We start from the raw sequence: 15,867 nt of genomic DNA, 5'->3' as shown, positions 1-15,867 counted from the left end.
TTTTTCCAAATGAATTCTTCTTTCAGAACAATTTTTCCCAAAATGTTTAATACAGTGATTTTTCTGTTTCTAGAAAAGACCAGACTTTTCCCAATCCTTCCCACTTGAACAGAAATACCACTCCCTGGCCACCACCCAAAGAGGAAAGGAACCAGCAGAAGGCCTTTCAGACCCAGCGGAGAGAGATCACACAGCACAGACAGAGGCAGACAGCCTGCAGATGGAGACTTTAATGGGCCTCCACAGCCCCCAGGAGGGCTGGGTACAGCCTGTGGTCCTCTAGGAACTGAGGACGATCAGCTTGTGCAGCTGGTACAGAAAGGTGTTCTTCCCTCTGCTGCTCTCCTGGTCTGCCTGCTCCATCACCAGCTTCGGATCAACCTATTGGGGCAAAAGGACCGGTCAGGCTCTGCAACGGGACTTTTTCTAGACATAAAGTAAAACAAATAAAATTATACACACACATAGACATAGACACATAAGATGGCAGAAAGTACTCTCTTAATTTTTCAAAAATATTTACAGAATGCTGCTCTATTCTCACAACACTAAATATTATATATCTGCTCTTTCATCTTTAAACTCACCCTAATAATATGGTAATCTTTACCCGGAAATTTCCCATACATTCCTTCCTATGTAAATGTGAACAATAACTTCATAGAGGAATTAAAATGTGTAACTTTTCTGAGACATATCAACTTCAGAATAAAGTCCTGCTTTCCAATTAAGTCCTGCTATGAGCTTCAAACACCCCACAGAGGCTGAGTGGAAGGTAGCTGGGGCACAGCCCTGTGCACACGATGGAGCTGGCTCCAGGGACCGGTTCTCAGGGCTCTGACAGGGGAAACCGGTCACAGAGTACATAAAGAGACGGAACCTTCTGCAGCAAAACTAATTTTCGGACCCAGAGTGGGAAAACATTATCTCCAGGGGCAGCACCTCACTTCTACTGCCAAAGGGATGAGAAACTAGTACCCCAGCTGGTTTATTTATAAAGACAGCCTTGGTTCTAGATTAAAGCTTAAAATCACTCCCTGAGTTCCCTTCCTGAAATCACATTTTATTGTATTTTCTAAATTTTACACATAGGAAACGTCAAGGTGCCCAATATGGGCTGCACCCTATTTCACAACTGCTATGGACTAAACTGTGTCATCTAAATCCCCAATGTGAAGATACCTGGAGGTGGGGCCTTTGGGAGGTTATTCAGGTAAGAGGGGGTCATGAGGGTGGGGCTCTCATGATGGGGTTAGTGCCCTTATAAGAAGAGACACCAGAGAGTTTGCTCCCCATTCTCTACCACATGAGGACACGGTGAGAAGGTGGATGTCTCCAAGTCAGGAAGAGAGCCCTCACCAGAACCTGACCGTGCTGGCATCCTGCTCTCCAACCTCTAGCCTCTAAAACTATCAGAAAATGAATTTCTGCTGTTTATGCCACCCAGCCAATGGTATATTGTTACAACAGCCCAAGCAGACTAAAACAACAACCAATATACCCTAAAAGCTAATACAGACATTCATACCTGTTTTATCCAAAATTAAAGGATAATTAGCCTAGGGTCTAACTTTTCACCAAGACATTACATAGAGTATACTGTCCTGCCCTGTTAACCAACAGAAGCACCCACTTCGCCACCAGGCTCCCTCTGCTCCCCTGGCACCCTCCACCAACCCCTGTCTGAGCCCCTGAGTCCATCAAGGGATCTGTTCCCATCAATCCTGGTGGCAGGCTTTCTCACTCACCTGATTCCACTCATATGGCTTTTCATGCCACTTAGGAACAATTTTCTCTCTTGGTTTCAACTGACAGAACAAACTAAAATTTAAAATAAGAGAGTTTAATTCATCTTAATTATATGTTAGTAACTGAAAACACTACTGTGACTTTTAAAAAGAGATTTAAATCCTACATACTTTCCTCAGAATTATAACTCCAATAAGTTTTTTAAAGGTCAAAATTTCTGTAATTATGATTAGAAAATATTTTAATCCATTATACATTCAAAAACAGGAAAAAAATGGAGTGATGCAGGTCTATAAGACTGACCCTTGCTCTCTGTGTTCTCCTAGTGACCAGTGGAGGCTGCTGCAATACCACACATTGCTGCGTTACTGAGTCAAGTTCTGGGCAACATAACAGGATCTTTTATACCATTTACTCTTAAGCAGCCATGACAAGTTGGAAACATCATCAGTTTAAAAAGGCAGAGACAGGGACTTCCCTGGTGGTCCAGTGGCTAAGATTCTGTGCTCTGAATGCAAGGGGCCTGAGTTCGATCCCTGGTCAGGGAACTAGATCCCACATGCTGCAACTAAAGATGCTGTACGCTGCAACTAAAGATCCCACATGCTGCCACTAAAGATCCTGCATGCTTCGACTAAAGATCCCACATGCTGCAACTAAAGATCCTGCACACTGCAACTAAAGATCCCACATGCTGCAATGAAAGATCCTGCATGCTGCAACAAAAATCCTATAGCAGCAACTAAGACCAAGCGCAGCCAAATAAAGTTAAAAAAATTTTTTTAAATAATTTTTTTAAAATAAAAAAAAATAAAAAGACAGAGAGAGAATTCTAGCAATAAGAGAGTAAAGAAGTCTGTAAATCTTCTTGCACCACCCCCTCCAAACAACTATAAAACTAGACAAAGTTGTTCAAAAAACACACTTGAAGGCTCTGGATGTTAACCAAAAGCAAATAAGCCAGAAGCATCCATTCAAAAGAACCTGCTGCACTCCAGGTAACAACAGTGGCATCTGTGGTGTTTGTGCCTGGGGCTACTCCCACCCACCACTCACGCCCACCCCACCAGCTCAGCCTGGCCCCCTAGTGTTCCCAGGGTTTGGCTGGCCATGAAAACAGGCATCTTCATTGCCAGACTGAGTTTACTTGATTTGGAGCACAGGGTAAAAACCTCATGCCCGGCAGCAATGTCAGTAAAAATGTCAACCTCAGTAGGAAATAAATGGAGAAAGCCCACAGCTCTGCAGCCTTCGGCCCTGGTCCTGCTTGGGGCCAGGAGCAGACCAGCAGACAACCCAGAGATACAACAGGGAGATCCTGGAAACAGTGCCACAGAGGCTAGCTGGGCTCCCCACACGTTCCCTAGCAACAGGGAAGCTGCACACACGTGCAGAGGAGACCTACGAAGGCCCCTGGCCTGGCACACACCCTGGCTGACTGGAAGGTGGCATGCACGCACAGGAAAGCCCTGGCAAAAAGTAAATGCCAGAGAAGAGTCCAAAACTGCCTGAACTTTGGATGTACTACCCAACCCACACACAGACCCACCAGCAGAGGACAGAAGCCTTAATGATGTAGGTGTTTAAGCACAACTTCTGACTAATCATTGGCTGAGCACTAAGCAATGCAGACACAAGGATGACTCCTAGCAAGCCACGCTGAAAAGCAAAAAGAATTAAAACAACAACAACAAACAGGCATCCATGGCCTCACGACACTCTGGGGAAACCAGTTCTGCAGAATTCTGCAGGGAGTAATCAAAATCCTACGTTAACACACCACATTATGTAAAATGGCAGATTTTCAGCAAAAATTATAAGATATTTTGCAAAGAAACAGGAATGTGTGACACATACTCAGGGAAAAAAAAGAGCAGCTAACAGAAGCTGCCTGAGTGGGCTCAGGTGTAGGTTTAGCAGGTAAGACTTCAAAAAAGTCACTCCAAGTATGTATGAAGAATTAAAGCAAACCATGTTCAAAGAAATAAAGGAAAACATGATGATAATTACTCAAAGGTAACTGCAACAAAAATGTAAAGCTACGCAGATACCAAAGACAGATTTTACAGTTGAAAGGCACAATAACTAAAATGGAAAAATTCTTACAGGAGACCAAAATCTGTAGGTCTGAGGTGGAAGAGTAGAGACTCAGTAAACTTAAGGACAGATCGATAAAAATTAACTAATCTGAATGACAGAGAGAAAAAGAACTGAAGAGAAATGACCAGAGCCTCAGAGACCAGTAGGACAACATCAATTTGTAAACAAACACATGTAAAATGGGACTCCCAAAGGAGAGGAGTGCAGGAAGAGGGCAAAAAAATTATTTTTAAAAATTCAAAGATGCAAATAGGTTATAAGTAAAAGGAAGGGAAAAGATATGCCATGCAAACAGTAACCAAACCGAGCCAGAGCAGCTATATTAATCTCAGACAAAACAGACTTTAAAACAAGAAATATTATTAGAATAAAGGGAGAGATTTCATAATGACAAAAGGGCTAACACACCAAGAAGATACAGCAATTGTAAACGTGTCTATTAGACCCCAAAGACCTAAAAGGAAAGCTGACAGACCCCAAAAAAGAAATGATTCAATAATTACAGTTAGAAGGTTTAATATCTCAGTTGCAACATTCATAGAACTAGAGAGAAAATCAGCAAAGGTAGCGAGTCCTAGAACACCATCCACCAACTTTGTCCGCCCAGCATCTACAGAGCACCCCACCCAACAACAGACACACGTTCTTCTCAAGTGAGCTTGCAACACTCTCCAGGAAAGACTGCAGGCCAGACCATAAAACAAGTCTCAAGAAATTTTAAAAGAAATTTTGAAAGACTGAAATCATTCAAAGTATGTATAATGCCTACACAGAAATAAACTATTTATCAATATTAAAAAGTTGGAAAATCCCAAAATACTGGGAAGTTAAACAATATACTTCTAAATATCCCACAAGTCAAAGAAGGAATCACAAGGGAAACTAGAGAATATTTTTAAAAGAATAAAAATCAAAATACAACAGATGAAAAAGATGCAGCAAAAACAGCAGTGGAGGGAAATTTATAGCTTTAAGTGTCTAGAACAGAAATGAAGCTCTCAAAACAATAATCAAAGCTTCTAAGTTATGAAACTAGATATAGCACAAATTAAACCCAAAGCAATCAGAAGTAAGGGAATATTAATTATGAGAGTAAACATCAATGAAACAGAAAAAAGATAAACACTAGGGGAAAAAAAACAACAAAACCAAAAATTAGTTCTTTAAACAGATCAATAGAATTAATAAACTTTAGCTAAGCTAACCAAGAGAAAAAGAGAGAAGATACACGATCAAAATCTGAAACAAAAAAAGGGGGGGGGGGCATAACTACCAACTGTATAGAAAATAAAAGAGTTATTTAAAAAGATTCTGAAAAACTTTATGCCAATAAATTAGTCCATTTAAATGAACTGAACAAAATTCCTAGAAAGACACAAATGACCAAAGCTGACCTAAAAAGAAATAAAAAATCTGAATAGACGAAAAACACAAGAAATTGAATTAGTAATTTAAAATCTCCCCACAAAGAGAAGTCCAAGCTCAAATGATTTCATTGGTAAATTCTATCGAATATTTAAAGAAATAATATCAATCCTATACAAACTCTTTCAGAAAACAGAGTAGAAGGAAACGCTTCCTAACTTACTCTGTGAAGCCAGTACTACTCTGATACCAAATCAGTCAAAAAGATCACAAGAAAACCACAAACCAATAACCCTCATGAACAGACAGGAAATCTTTAACAAAAACATATAGCAAGCAAGTGTATAAAAAAAATTACACACTATGTGGAATTCATCCCAGGAATGCAAGGCTAGTTTTAACATTCAAAAAAGCAATTAATGTAATACACTGTACAAATCAAAGAAAAAAAACATGATTATTTCACAGACACAGAAAAGGTATTTGGCAAAATGTGACATCCTCTCCTGATAAAAGCTCTCAGCAAACTAGGAACAGAAAGGAACTCCTTCAACCTGATAAAGAGCCTCTACAAAACCCTACAGCTAACATCATACTCAGTAGTGAATGACAATGCTTTCTCCCTAAGACTGGGAACAAGGCAAAGATACATATTCTCACCAATTCTGTTCAACTTAATACTGAGGGTTCTAGCCAGTATAATAAAACAGGAAAAAGAAATTAAGAGCATATTGGAAAGGAGGAAATGAAACTGTCTTTACTCATAGATATGATCCTGTATGTAGGAAACCCTAAAGAATCTACAAAAACTACTAGCACTAACAAACAGGTTTAACAAGGTCACAGGGTAAAAGATCAATACATAAAAATCAATTGTTCATTTCTAGCAATGAACAATGCAAAAATAAAGAAAACAACTTAAACTCACAATAGCATCAAAAAGACTAAAATATTTAGAAATAATTTAACAAAATTCTGTACACTTGAAAACCATAAAAAGTTTTAAGAGAAATTAAAGGATAATCTAATAGACATTCCATCTTGGTGGACTAGACACCTCAATATTAAGGCGACAATTCTCAAGTTGATCTACAGATTCAATACAGTCCCCATCATGATCCCTGCGAGGTTTGCTGTAGAAACTGACAAGCTGATCCAAAATTTTATAAGGAAAGGAAAAGGATCTAGAACAGTAAAAAACCACTTTGAAAAAGAACAAAATATGAGGACTAACACTACCCAATTTCAAGAATTACTATTAAAGACAGACATATATCAATAGAACAAAATAGAAAGTTCAGAAATAAACCTTTACATTTACGGCCACTGATTACTGACAGGCGCCATGGCAGTTCAGTGGGGGAAAGACAGTTCTTCAGCAAATGATGCTGTAACAGCTGGATGTTCATATGTGAAAAAATGAACTTATGACTCTTACATGTTACACCATATACAAATATCATCTTGAAATGGATCAAAGCCCTAAAGACAAGAAGTAAATCTAAGAGTTAGAGGAAAACGGAGGAGAAAACTTTTGTGACCTTGGGTTTAGCAAAGATTTTTCAGATATAACACCAAAAGCATAAATCATAAAAAATTTTTTTTTAAAAAGTGGATACCATCAAAATTAAAAGCATGTGTTCTTCAGAATATGCCATTAAGAAAATGAAAAGACAAGCTATGCAATGGGGAAAATATTGCAAATTACATATTTGGAAGAGACTTTTAGCTGGCATTTATGAAGAATTTCTACAACTCAATAATAAGACAAGAATCAACCCAATTAAAAAACAGGCAAAAGATCTGAAGATATTTCACCAGAAAAGGGGTATGACTGGTTAATAAGGATATAAAAAGATGCTCTATATCATTAGTCATTAAGGAAATGCAAATTAAAACCTTAATAAGATACTACCATAACTCCACTAGATTGACTACAATAAAAAATATACTGACAGGACTTCCCTGGTGGTCCAGTGGTTAAGAATTCACCTCCCAATGCAGGGGATGCGGGTTCAATCCCTGGTCCAGGAACTAAGTCCCACATGTGAGAGGCAACTAAGCCCGTGAGCTCTGGAGCCCGTGCACCACAACTAGAAAGAAGCTCACGCGTGGCAACTAAGACCTGATGCAGCCAAATAAATAAATAAATAAATAATAAAAAATATATACTGACAATGTCAAGTGCAGGCAAGGATGTGGAGAGATGGGAACTGTCATATGTTGCTGATGGGAATGTAATACGGGAGTCACTTTGGAAAACAGTCCGTTTCTTAAAAAATTAACACAAATTTACCATACAACCTATCAGTTCCACTCCTAGATATCTACTCAAGAGAGAAGAAATATGTTCACTCAAAGACTTTACATAACTTTCCAGAGTAACATTGTTCATAACAGCCAAGTACCAGAAACAATCCAAATATGTCACTAACTGGTGTGTGGATAAACAAAATGTGGCATACACAAGCAGTGGAGTGTTATTCAGTCATTAAAAAGAAGAAACAGGACTTCCCTGGTGGGCACAGTGGTTAAGAATCTGCCTGCCAATGCAGGGGACACAGGTTCAAGCCCTGGTCCAGGAAGATCCCAAATGCCGTGGAGCAACTAAGCCAGTGAGCCACAACTACTGAGCCTGTGCTCTAGAGCCCGCGAGCCACAACCACTGAGCCGGCATGCCACAACTACTGAAGCCCACACGCCTAGAGCCCGTGCTCCACAACAAGAGAAGCCAGCGCACCGAGAACCCCGTGCACAGCAATGAAGAGTAGCCCCCGCTCTCCACAACTAGAGAAAACCCAAGCAGCAACGAAGACACAACACAGCCAATAAATAAAAATAAATAAATTTATAAAAAGAACAAACATGTTACAACATGGATGAATCTCAAATATATCATGCTCCATGAAAGAAGCCAGAGATTTTTAAAAACCACTAGGCTGTTCGTATAAAGTTTTCAGAGAAGGCAGATCTACGGAGACCACAAGCAGATCAGCGGTGGCGTGGAGTGGGGGTGGGAACCCCCAGGAGCTGCTGACAAATGGAGACCTCGTGTCTCTAAAGCCAGCGTCACTGAGGTGTAATTCATACACCATGAACAAACTGGTCTGAAGCATACAGTTTAACAATTTTAGTAAATTTGCAGAGTCGTGTGACTATCACAATTCAGTTTTCAGATACCTGTAAGTGAACTTCTGGGGACGACACCTGTGGGGACAGTCAGCACAAGTCCACAAGCTCACTCAGTCCCTGAACAGCCACTGCAACCCACACCTGCCCAGAGCACAGCAGGTGGGAGAGGGAGGGGCACCGGGGAAGCACGGAGCACCAGGCGACTGTCCTTCCTGACGAGACGCGTCCTGTGCCACTGGGAGCAGAGCTGTGTGAGAACAGTTGGTGACTTGCAGCTCCTTCCCATGTGCATTTTGGGTGGATTTCTTTTAGTTTTATGAGCACTTCTGAAGGTGTATAACATGTTTCCCTCAGGTGCTGGTCACTTGGCACACTCACTGTGTGCAAACACACTGAGATGACCTGTGCACTTGTATGCATGTTAACCTCCAACACAAAGTTCACGTAAAAAGATTTTCAGCCTTTGCCACAACTGCTGAGGCATCTCTGTACACCCAACACCTTTCTGAAAGGTGCCACTGCTCCCTGTTCTTACACAGCTCACTCCCAGCAGCACAGGCCACTGTTCTGGGCCGGGAAGGGTCTGCCGCTGTCCCGGGAGAGCTGGTGAGGGGGGACACAGCTCTGGACATGCTGGGAGCCTTCTGTCTGCTCCCCCGCCACCACTGCCCTCCCTCCTCTGAGCCGTCCCGCTGACCTGGGCTCATGGGCTGCACCAATGAGGGCCCTTGCTCTGGGGATTCTGGCTGGGTTTGGCAGACGGGGAGTCCAGCAAGTGGCGGGGGAGGGGGAGGAGGAGGAGGCCAGGGTGCTTATCTGGGGGAGCTCAACAGAGGGGCCCACTCCTGTAAGGCGGCCCTCTCCACAGCCTCAGCCTCCGCAGCCCAGGCCCCTCCCCCTGGCCCTAAGGTGACCACTACCTAGAGTGGGCACTGCCCCGCCCCCTGTGGTTTCCCTCTGCTCTCCTGTGCTGTTTGAAAGAGTCTCTCTATTACAGTGTTCTCAAACAGCCCCCTACTTCCTGCCCGGCTCCTGGCTCACACCCAGGACACAGGTGACCGCTCCGCAGGAGGCTGGTGCCTCTGTGCTGGCACCTGCTGGATGCTGCCCACTTCAGAGGATCACTCTATCATGTCTCATAAACAATTCAAAACGCTCACAATCAAGACAGCTAAGAAAGAAACCTGCACTGTCACACAACTCACGCTAGAAGTTTCTGCCGGGTGTTATCCTGTAACTGTGCGATTCTTTCTGGCCCAAGATACTTCGATCCATTTGGTCCATCACACACCAACTTGTTAATAGCGGCTCTGAGAATATTAATCTGTAAATAAACAGCAACGTAAATACTCACATGGTTCTAAGATAACTGAATTTCACTCCACAGTTTAATTCATAAGCATCCAGATTTCGTGTTTTTGTGATTACCATCAGTCTGGTTTCTGGAACAAATTATCAAAACATCACAAATAACACCAATAACCACTGTCATAATTTAAGAAACAATAACAAAAGAAAAAAACAGCAAGGAAGATTCAGACTTTTCCACGTAAGCACACTTTTTAAACTTCTATTCTAAAATTTAATAGTTTAACCCACAGGGTTACATTGTTTAAAATCTACTTGTATCATATATACAGTAAGCCCTCTGTATCTGTGGATTCAACCTGTGGATTCAACCAACCTTGGATCAAAAACATTCAGGAAAAAAAATCCCACAAAGTTCCAAATAGCAAAGCTTGAATCTGCCATCCAACAGCAGCTCTTTACACAGACTTCACATGGTATTAGGTGTTCTAAGTGATCCAGAGATAATCTAAAGTGCATGGGAGGTGTGCACAGGTGACACGCAAACACTGCACCGTTTCATACGCGGGACTTGAGCTCCTGTGGATTCTGGTGTCTGGGGCGGGGTGGGGGGGCGGTGGTCCTGGAGCCAGTCTCCCACAGACACCCAGGGACAACTATGTGTTCCTCTCACTTGCCGTTTGTTTTTTTCAATTGAGGTAAAATTGGTACATGACAGTATGCTAGTTTCAGGGGCACAACAGAATAATTTGGTGTCTGTATACACTACACAGTAAGTCTAGTTACCATCTGTCCCCATATAACTGGCCCCTTCACCCTTTCTGCCCCCCATGGCCCCTGCTGTCACCCTGTCTATAACATCCCTGTGGAAGCCTGAGGCGTGCCCCCCACGGACCAACATGCCTCATTTTGCTCCAGCCTGTGCCACGGTGTCTAATAAAACTTTCTACTTCGAGCAATCAGAGATTTAGAAGGAGCGGCAAAGACAGAACAGACGTTCCATGCACCCTCACCCGCCTCCCCACTGCGAGCACCTTCCATCCGCAGCCCATCTGTCACCACTGAGAGGCAACCTGGGCGCATCACTGTGACCCAGAGTCCAGGCCCCGTGTGGATCTGGCCGGATTCTGCATGCACGCCTTCTTTCTGTCCCCGGACCCGCTCCAGGACACCACACCACACCTGCTGTTGCATCTCCCTGACCTCCTCTGATCCAGGAGTTTCTTAGCCTTTTCCTGTTTTTTGAGACCTTGACAGTTCTGAGGAGTTCTGGTTAGGTATTTTGTGAGATGCCCCCTAGTCTGGGCTTATGTGACGTTTTCCTCATGATCAGGTTGGGGTGGTGAGTTTTGGGAAGAACCCACAGAGGTGAGGGCCCTTCTCAACCTGTCACATCAGGATGTGTGTGCTGTCACCATGACGGATCACTGGTGATGCTGGCCTTGGCCTTAGCCGAGGCGGTGTCTGCCGGGCTTGGCAGAACCTTCCTGGGTACTGCTGGGAATTCTCCAGCATGGAAGATTTGTCTCTTCTTCCCCATGTGTTCATTCAACCCCTTGTCTCTATCCCTTGGACGCTCTGAGCTACAACCCAATGCTGCATTATTTATTTTGTTGCTCTGACTGTTCCAGGTTGGCCAGTGGAGTGCCCACCTCCCTCTGACGTGCTATGTCGTTTTGTGTCTTGAGCACTTCCTTAATTCCTGGCACTACAAGACGCTCCAGGCTCATCCCGTGCTTCCTCTGCCCATTTCTCCAAGGAGCCCTGGTTCCTTTTATTGGAAAATCCAACCAGAAACCACAACCTGGGCCCTGGGTTTGTTCAGGCTACTGGGATGTCATTGTTTCTGGCCCTCAGAGAGCTCGGGAATCCACGCTCATTTCGTACACACATGACACTTGTGTAAGTTAAACACGAATTCCTACTGAAGGGTGTCTCCCAGTCGTCGTTTCACAGGGTGTGTTCTGGCCTTCCTCTCCTGCTTATCCCCTGAGTCCCCTCTCCAAGAGTAAGAAGGCTGCCTCCTGCATCCATTTACTCACTTGTTCAACCCCAGGAGCACGCAGAGCAGCTTCAGAGTTAACCCACACTCCGTGAGAAACAACTCTACCAAGTAGAAAACACTTTTACGTGCAGTTTCTTTTTGTCCGTAGCTTTACTGTTTTCAGTTAAAACACTGTTTTCCAAAGCTCCTCTTCCCCCTCACCCTCCCTTCAATGAAACTGTCCCCCAAATCTTAGTTGGGGCACACGCGCGCGCGTGTGTGTGTGTACATGCATGCTGACTGCATATATCAGAGTTCCGTTCTTCCACGGGGGGCAGACTATGGGTTCTGACAAATGCACAGAGCAGTGCATCTACCCCCTTAGCACTCACAGGGCAGCTCCTTCACTCTCCAGTCCCTGTGGTACCCTCTGTGGTCCATCATTCCTCCACCCCAGGAACGATTAATCTGTTTTCCATCCCTACGTCTTGGCCTTTTCCAGAATGTCACGAGATGAGAATCATACCATCTGCAGCCCCCGAGTCTGGCGTCCTCACTCACACTGTTGCGGGAGTCAGCTGTTCTCTCCTCCTTCCCGCTGGAGTACTCCACTGCATGGCTGTGCCCCGGTTGGTCCATCCCCTGCTGAAGGACGTCTTGACCGCTTCCAGGTTTTAGCTACTATGAATGCTGAATGCTGCCATCAATATTCACAAACAGCTTCTGTGTGGCTGCAAGTTTTCAAATCTCTTGGATTAATACTTAAAAGTAGGACTGCTGGCTTTCATGGCGGGTCTATGTTTAACTTTTAAGAATCTTACCTTCCCCAACAGCAGCCTCAGTCTGCATTCCCACCAGCAATGACAGTTTCCGTGGCTCCACATCCTGCCAGCGCTGGTTACTTCCTGTCTTCTGGGTTTGAGTCATTCTGATAGGCAGGCAGAGGTATGTCACTGAATCTTAATTTGCATTTTCCGAATGACATGATGTTGAGCACCTTTTCACTGGTTTACTGCCATCCATATTTTAATTTAGTTGCTTATTTTATTGAATTTTAATGGTTAATTATATATTATGAACAAAAGTCCTTTCTTATGTATTCGCAAATATTTCCTCCTCGTGTGTAGTTTGTCTTTTCATCCTTTTAACAGGCTCTTTGACAGAGCAAGTTTTTGTTTTTGTTTTTTAAATAAATAAATAAATAAATTTATTTATTTATGGCTGCATTGGGTCTTTGTTGCTGCACAGGCTTTTGCTAGTTGCAGAGAGCAGGGGTCTACTCTTCATTGCAGTGCTCAGGCTTCTCACTGCAGTGGCTTCTCACAGAGCCCGGGCTCCAGGCACGCAGTCTTCAGTAGTTGTGGTGCACAGGCTTAGTAGTTGTAGCTCTCAGGCTCTAGAGTGTAGACTCAGTAGTTGTGGCCCACGGGCTTAGTAGCTCTGCGGCATGTGGGATCTTCCCAGACCAGGGATCAAACCTGTGTCCCCTGCATTGGCAGATGGATTCTTAACCACTGCGCCACCAGGGAAGTCCCCAGTGCAAGTTTTTAATTTGATGAAGTCCAACTTATGAATTTTTTCTTTCACAGATTATGCTTTTGGTGTTGCATCTACAAACTCACTGCGAAACCCAAGGTCATGTAGTTTTTCTCCTATATTTACTTCTAGAAGTTTTACAGCTCCACATTTTACAATTACGTCTATGCTCTAAGGAGTACTTTTAAGCCCCAAAGCCGCTTTAGTGAAAGAACAGTTAAGTTAAATCAACAAAGCCAAATGCCCCCTGGAGAAAGGACCGGCCTGGCTTCACCCAGTGTCCCTCCCCACACCCTCCTACGTAGTTGGGACGATCCCCCCACTTTACGGAGCCTCTAGTGCTCTAGAGCGCTTCCCAACTAGCTGTCCTCAAAGACCAGCTCTGTTTCTCACTTTGTAAAATGCAAGAGAACTGCGTTACTAAAACAATGAAATATAAAAACAAAAGCATACAAAACATAAGCTGAAATTTTTCATTATTAAATTCAAAAGCTATAAAATTATCTTGTCACACAAGTTTCCAAATGCTCAGCCACAACCTGTGCATTGATCCCGTCCCAGACCAGCACAGGCACTGCTGCTGCAGAGTTGAGTTTGCACCCAAGTGTCAGCCCAGCAAGCCCCACACCGTGCATGTGGAAAGGACCAGGCGGGGCAGGACTTTCCTTGGTTCCCAACAGGAACTAGCAAGGAGGTCCAGCTGGTCCTGACCTGGGGTGAGGCTTGGGTAGAGACTCACGGCAGTCCTGCTGCCTGGTGCTCAGCTCTACTGCTCGGGAAAGGCTTATTGTACCTGGAGGTACCGAATGAGAAATTCTGAGAACACCACCTGTCAGGAAGCTACTTCGCACAGAAAAGTAAAACGGGCAGGTCAAGGGAGAGCGAACATCTGCAGGACCAGAGGCATACGTCCACATTTAAAGCACCATGTCACACACGGCACCCACTGCTAAATGGGTGTACAAGCAGAATGAGAGCCAGAAGTAGCTCCCACTCTATGACGACCTCGGCAGCCTTACCTCTACGATATCCTCCACGCTGAACTGCACGTCAAACGCGAGCTCCATGTCATGCTCCGGCAGGATAGGGGCCCCGGTGGTTGGATTCCACCCCAAACCACAGAGGACTCCAGTATAGCATTTGCCATCTCGATCAACTCTAAATGAAAAGTTGTGAGAAAAGTTAATATTTCAAAGCTGTTAAGCCACTGGGTTTTTTGTTTTTGTTTTGAACGGGCAGCCTGAGTTTATTTTACATATATATTTATTTATTTATTGAAGTATAGTTGATTTACAACACTGTGTTAGTTTCAGCTGTACAGCACGGTGATTCAGTTATACATATACATATTTACGTATGTATGTTATGTGTACATATTCCTCTTCAGATCCTTTTCCCTTATAGGTTACTAAAAAATATTGAGTATAGCTCCCTGTGCTATTCAATAGGTCCTTGTTTACCTATTTCATATATAGTAGCGTGTATATGTTAATCCCAACCTCCTAATTCATCCCTCCCCCACCCCCTTTCCCCTTTGGTAACCATAAGTTTGTTTTCTATGTCTGAGTCTGTACCACATCTTTATCCATTCATCTGTTGATGGACATTTAGGTTGTTCCCATGTCTTGGCTATTGTGGACAGTGCTACTATGAACATGGGGGTGCATGCATCTTTTTGAAATACAGTTTTGTCTGGATATATGCCCAGGAGTGGGATTGCTGGATCATACGGTAATTCCATTTTTAGTTTTCTGAGGAATCTCCATACTGTTTTCCAACAGTGTAAGAGGGTTCCCTTTTCTCCACACCCTCTCAAGCATTTGTTATTTGTAGACTTTTAAATCATGGCCATTTTGACAGGTATGAAGTGATACCTCATTGTAGTTTTGATTTGCATTTCTCTAATAATTAGCAATGTTGAGCATCTTTTCATGTGTCTATTGGCCATCTGGATGTCTTCTTTGGAGAAATGTCTATTTAGGTCTTCTGCCCATTTTTAATTGTTTTTTGTTGTTGTTGTTGAGTTGTATGAGCTGTTTGTATATTTTGGAAGTTAAGCCCTGTAGGTCGCATCTTTTGCAAATATTTTCTCCTAGTCTGTAGGCTGTCTTTTCATTTTGTTTATGGTTTTCTTTGCTGTGCAAAACTTGTAAGTTTGATTAGGTCTCATTTGTTTCTTTTTGCTTTTATTTCTATTGCTGTGGGAGACTGACCTAGGAAAACACTGGTATAATTTATGCCAGAGAATGTTTTGCTTATATTCTCTTCTAGGAGTTTTATGGTGTCTTATATTTAAGTCTTTAAGCCATTTTGAGTTTATTTTTGTGTATGGTGTGAGGGCGTGTTCTAACTTCATTGATTTACATGTAACTCTCCAACTTTTCCAGCACCACTTGCTGAAGAGACTGTCTTTTCTCCATTGTATATTCTTGCCTCCTTTGTCAAAGATTAATTGACTGTAGGTGTGTGGGTTTACTTCTGGGCTTTCTGTTCTGTTCCATTGATCTATATGTCTCTGTGCCAACACCACGCTGTTTTGATTACTGTGGCTTTGTAGCACTGTCTGAAGTCTGGGAGGGTTATGCCTCCTTCTTTCTCCTCAGGACTGCTTTGGCAATTCTGGGTCTTTCATGACTCCATATAAATTTTTGGATTATTTGTTCTAGTTCTGTGAAAAATCTCATGGGTAGTTT

At 43.1% G+C, this 15,867-nt stretch overlaps 1 protein-coding gene across 1 annotated transcript in view; it reads right to left on the bottom strand.

The window, feature by feature from the left end:
* Positions 1–218: 218 nt before the first annotated feature.
* TDRD9 (tudor domain containing 9) overlaps positions 219–15,867 on the bottom strand; it is a 113,129-nt gene continuing 97,480 nt past the window's right edge. The window contains exons 35-38 of the mRNA XM_057733575.1: positions 14,194–14,332; positions 9,552–9,670; positions 1,749–1,821; positions 219–381 (exon numbers count right to left, since the gene is read on the bottom strand). Coding sequence (XP_057589558.1) covers positions 280–381; positions 1,749–1,821; positions 9,552–9,670; positions 14,194–14,332 — 433 coding nt within the window. The 3' untranslated portion in view covers positions 219–279. The remainder of the gene's footprint in view (positions 382–1,748; positions 1,822–9,551; positions 9,671–14,193; positions 14,333–15,867) is intronic.

The sequence above is a fragment of the Hippopotamus amphibius genome, chromosome 4 (assembly GCF_030028045.1).
Source record: "Hippopotamus amphibius kiboko isolate mHipAmp2 chromosome 4, mHipAmp2.hap2, whole genome shotgun sequence".
NCBI classification, from domain to species: domain Eukaryota; kingdom Metazoa; phylum Chordata; class Mammalia; order Artiodactyla; family Hippopotamidae; genus Hippopotamus; species Hippopotamus amphibius.
Note: the sequence above shows the minus strand (reverse complement) of the source record. Positions and strands in the feature narration are given on the sequence as shown.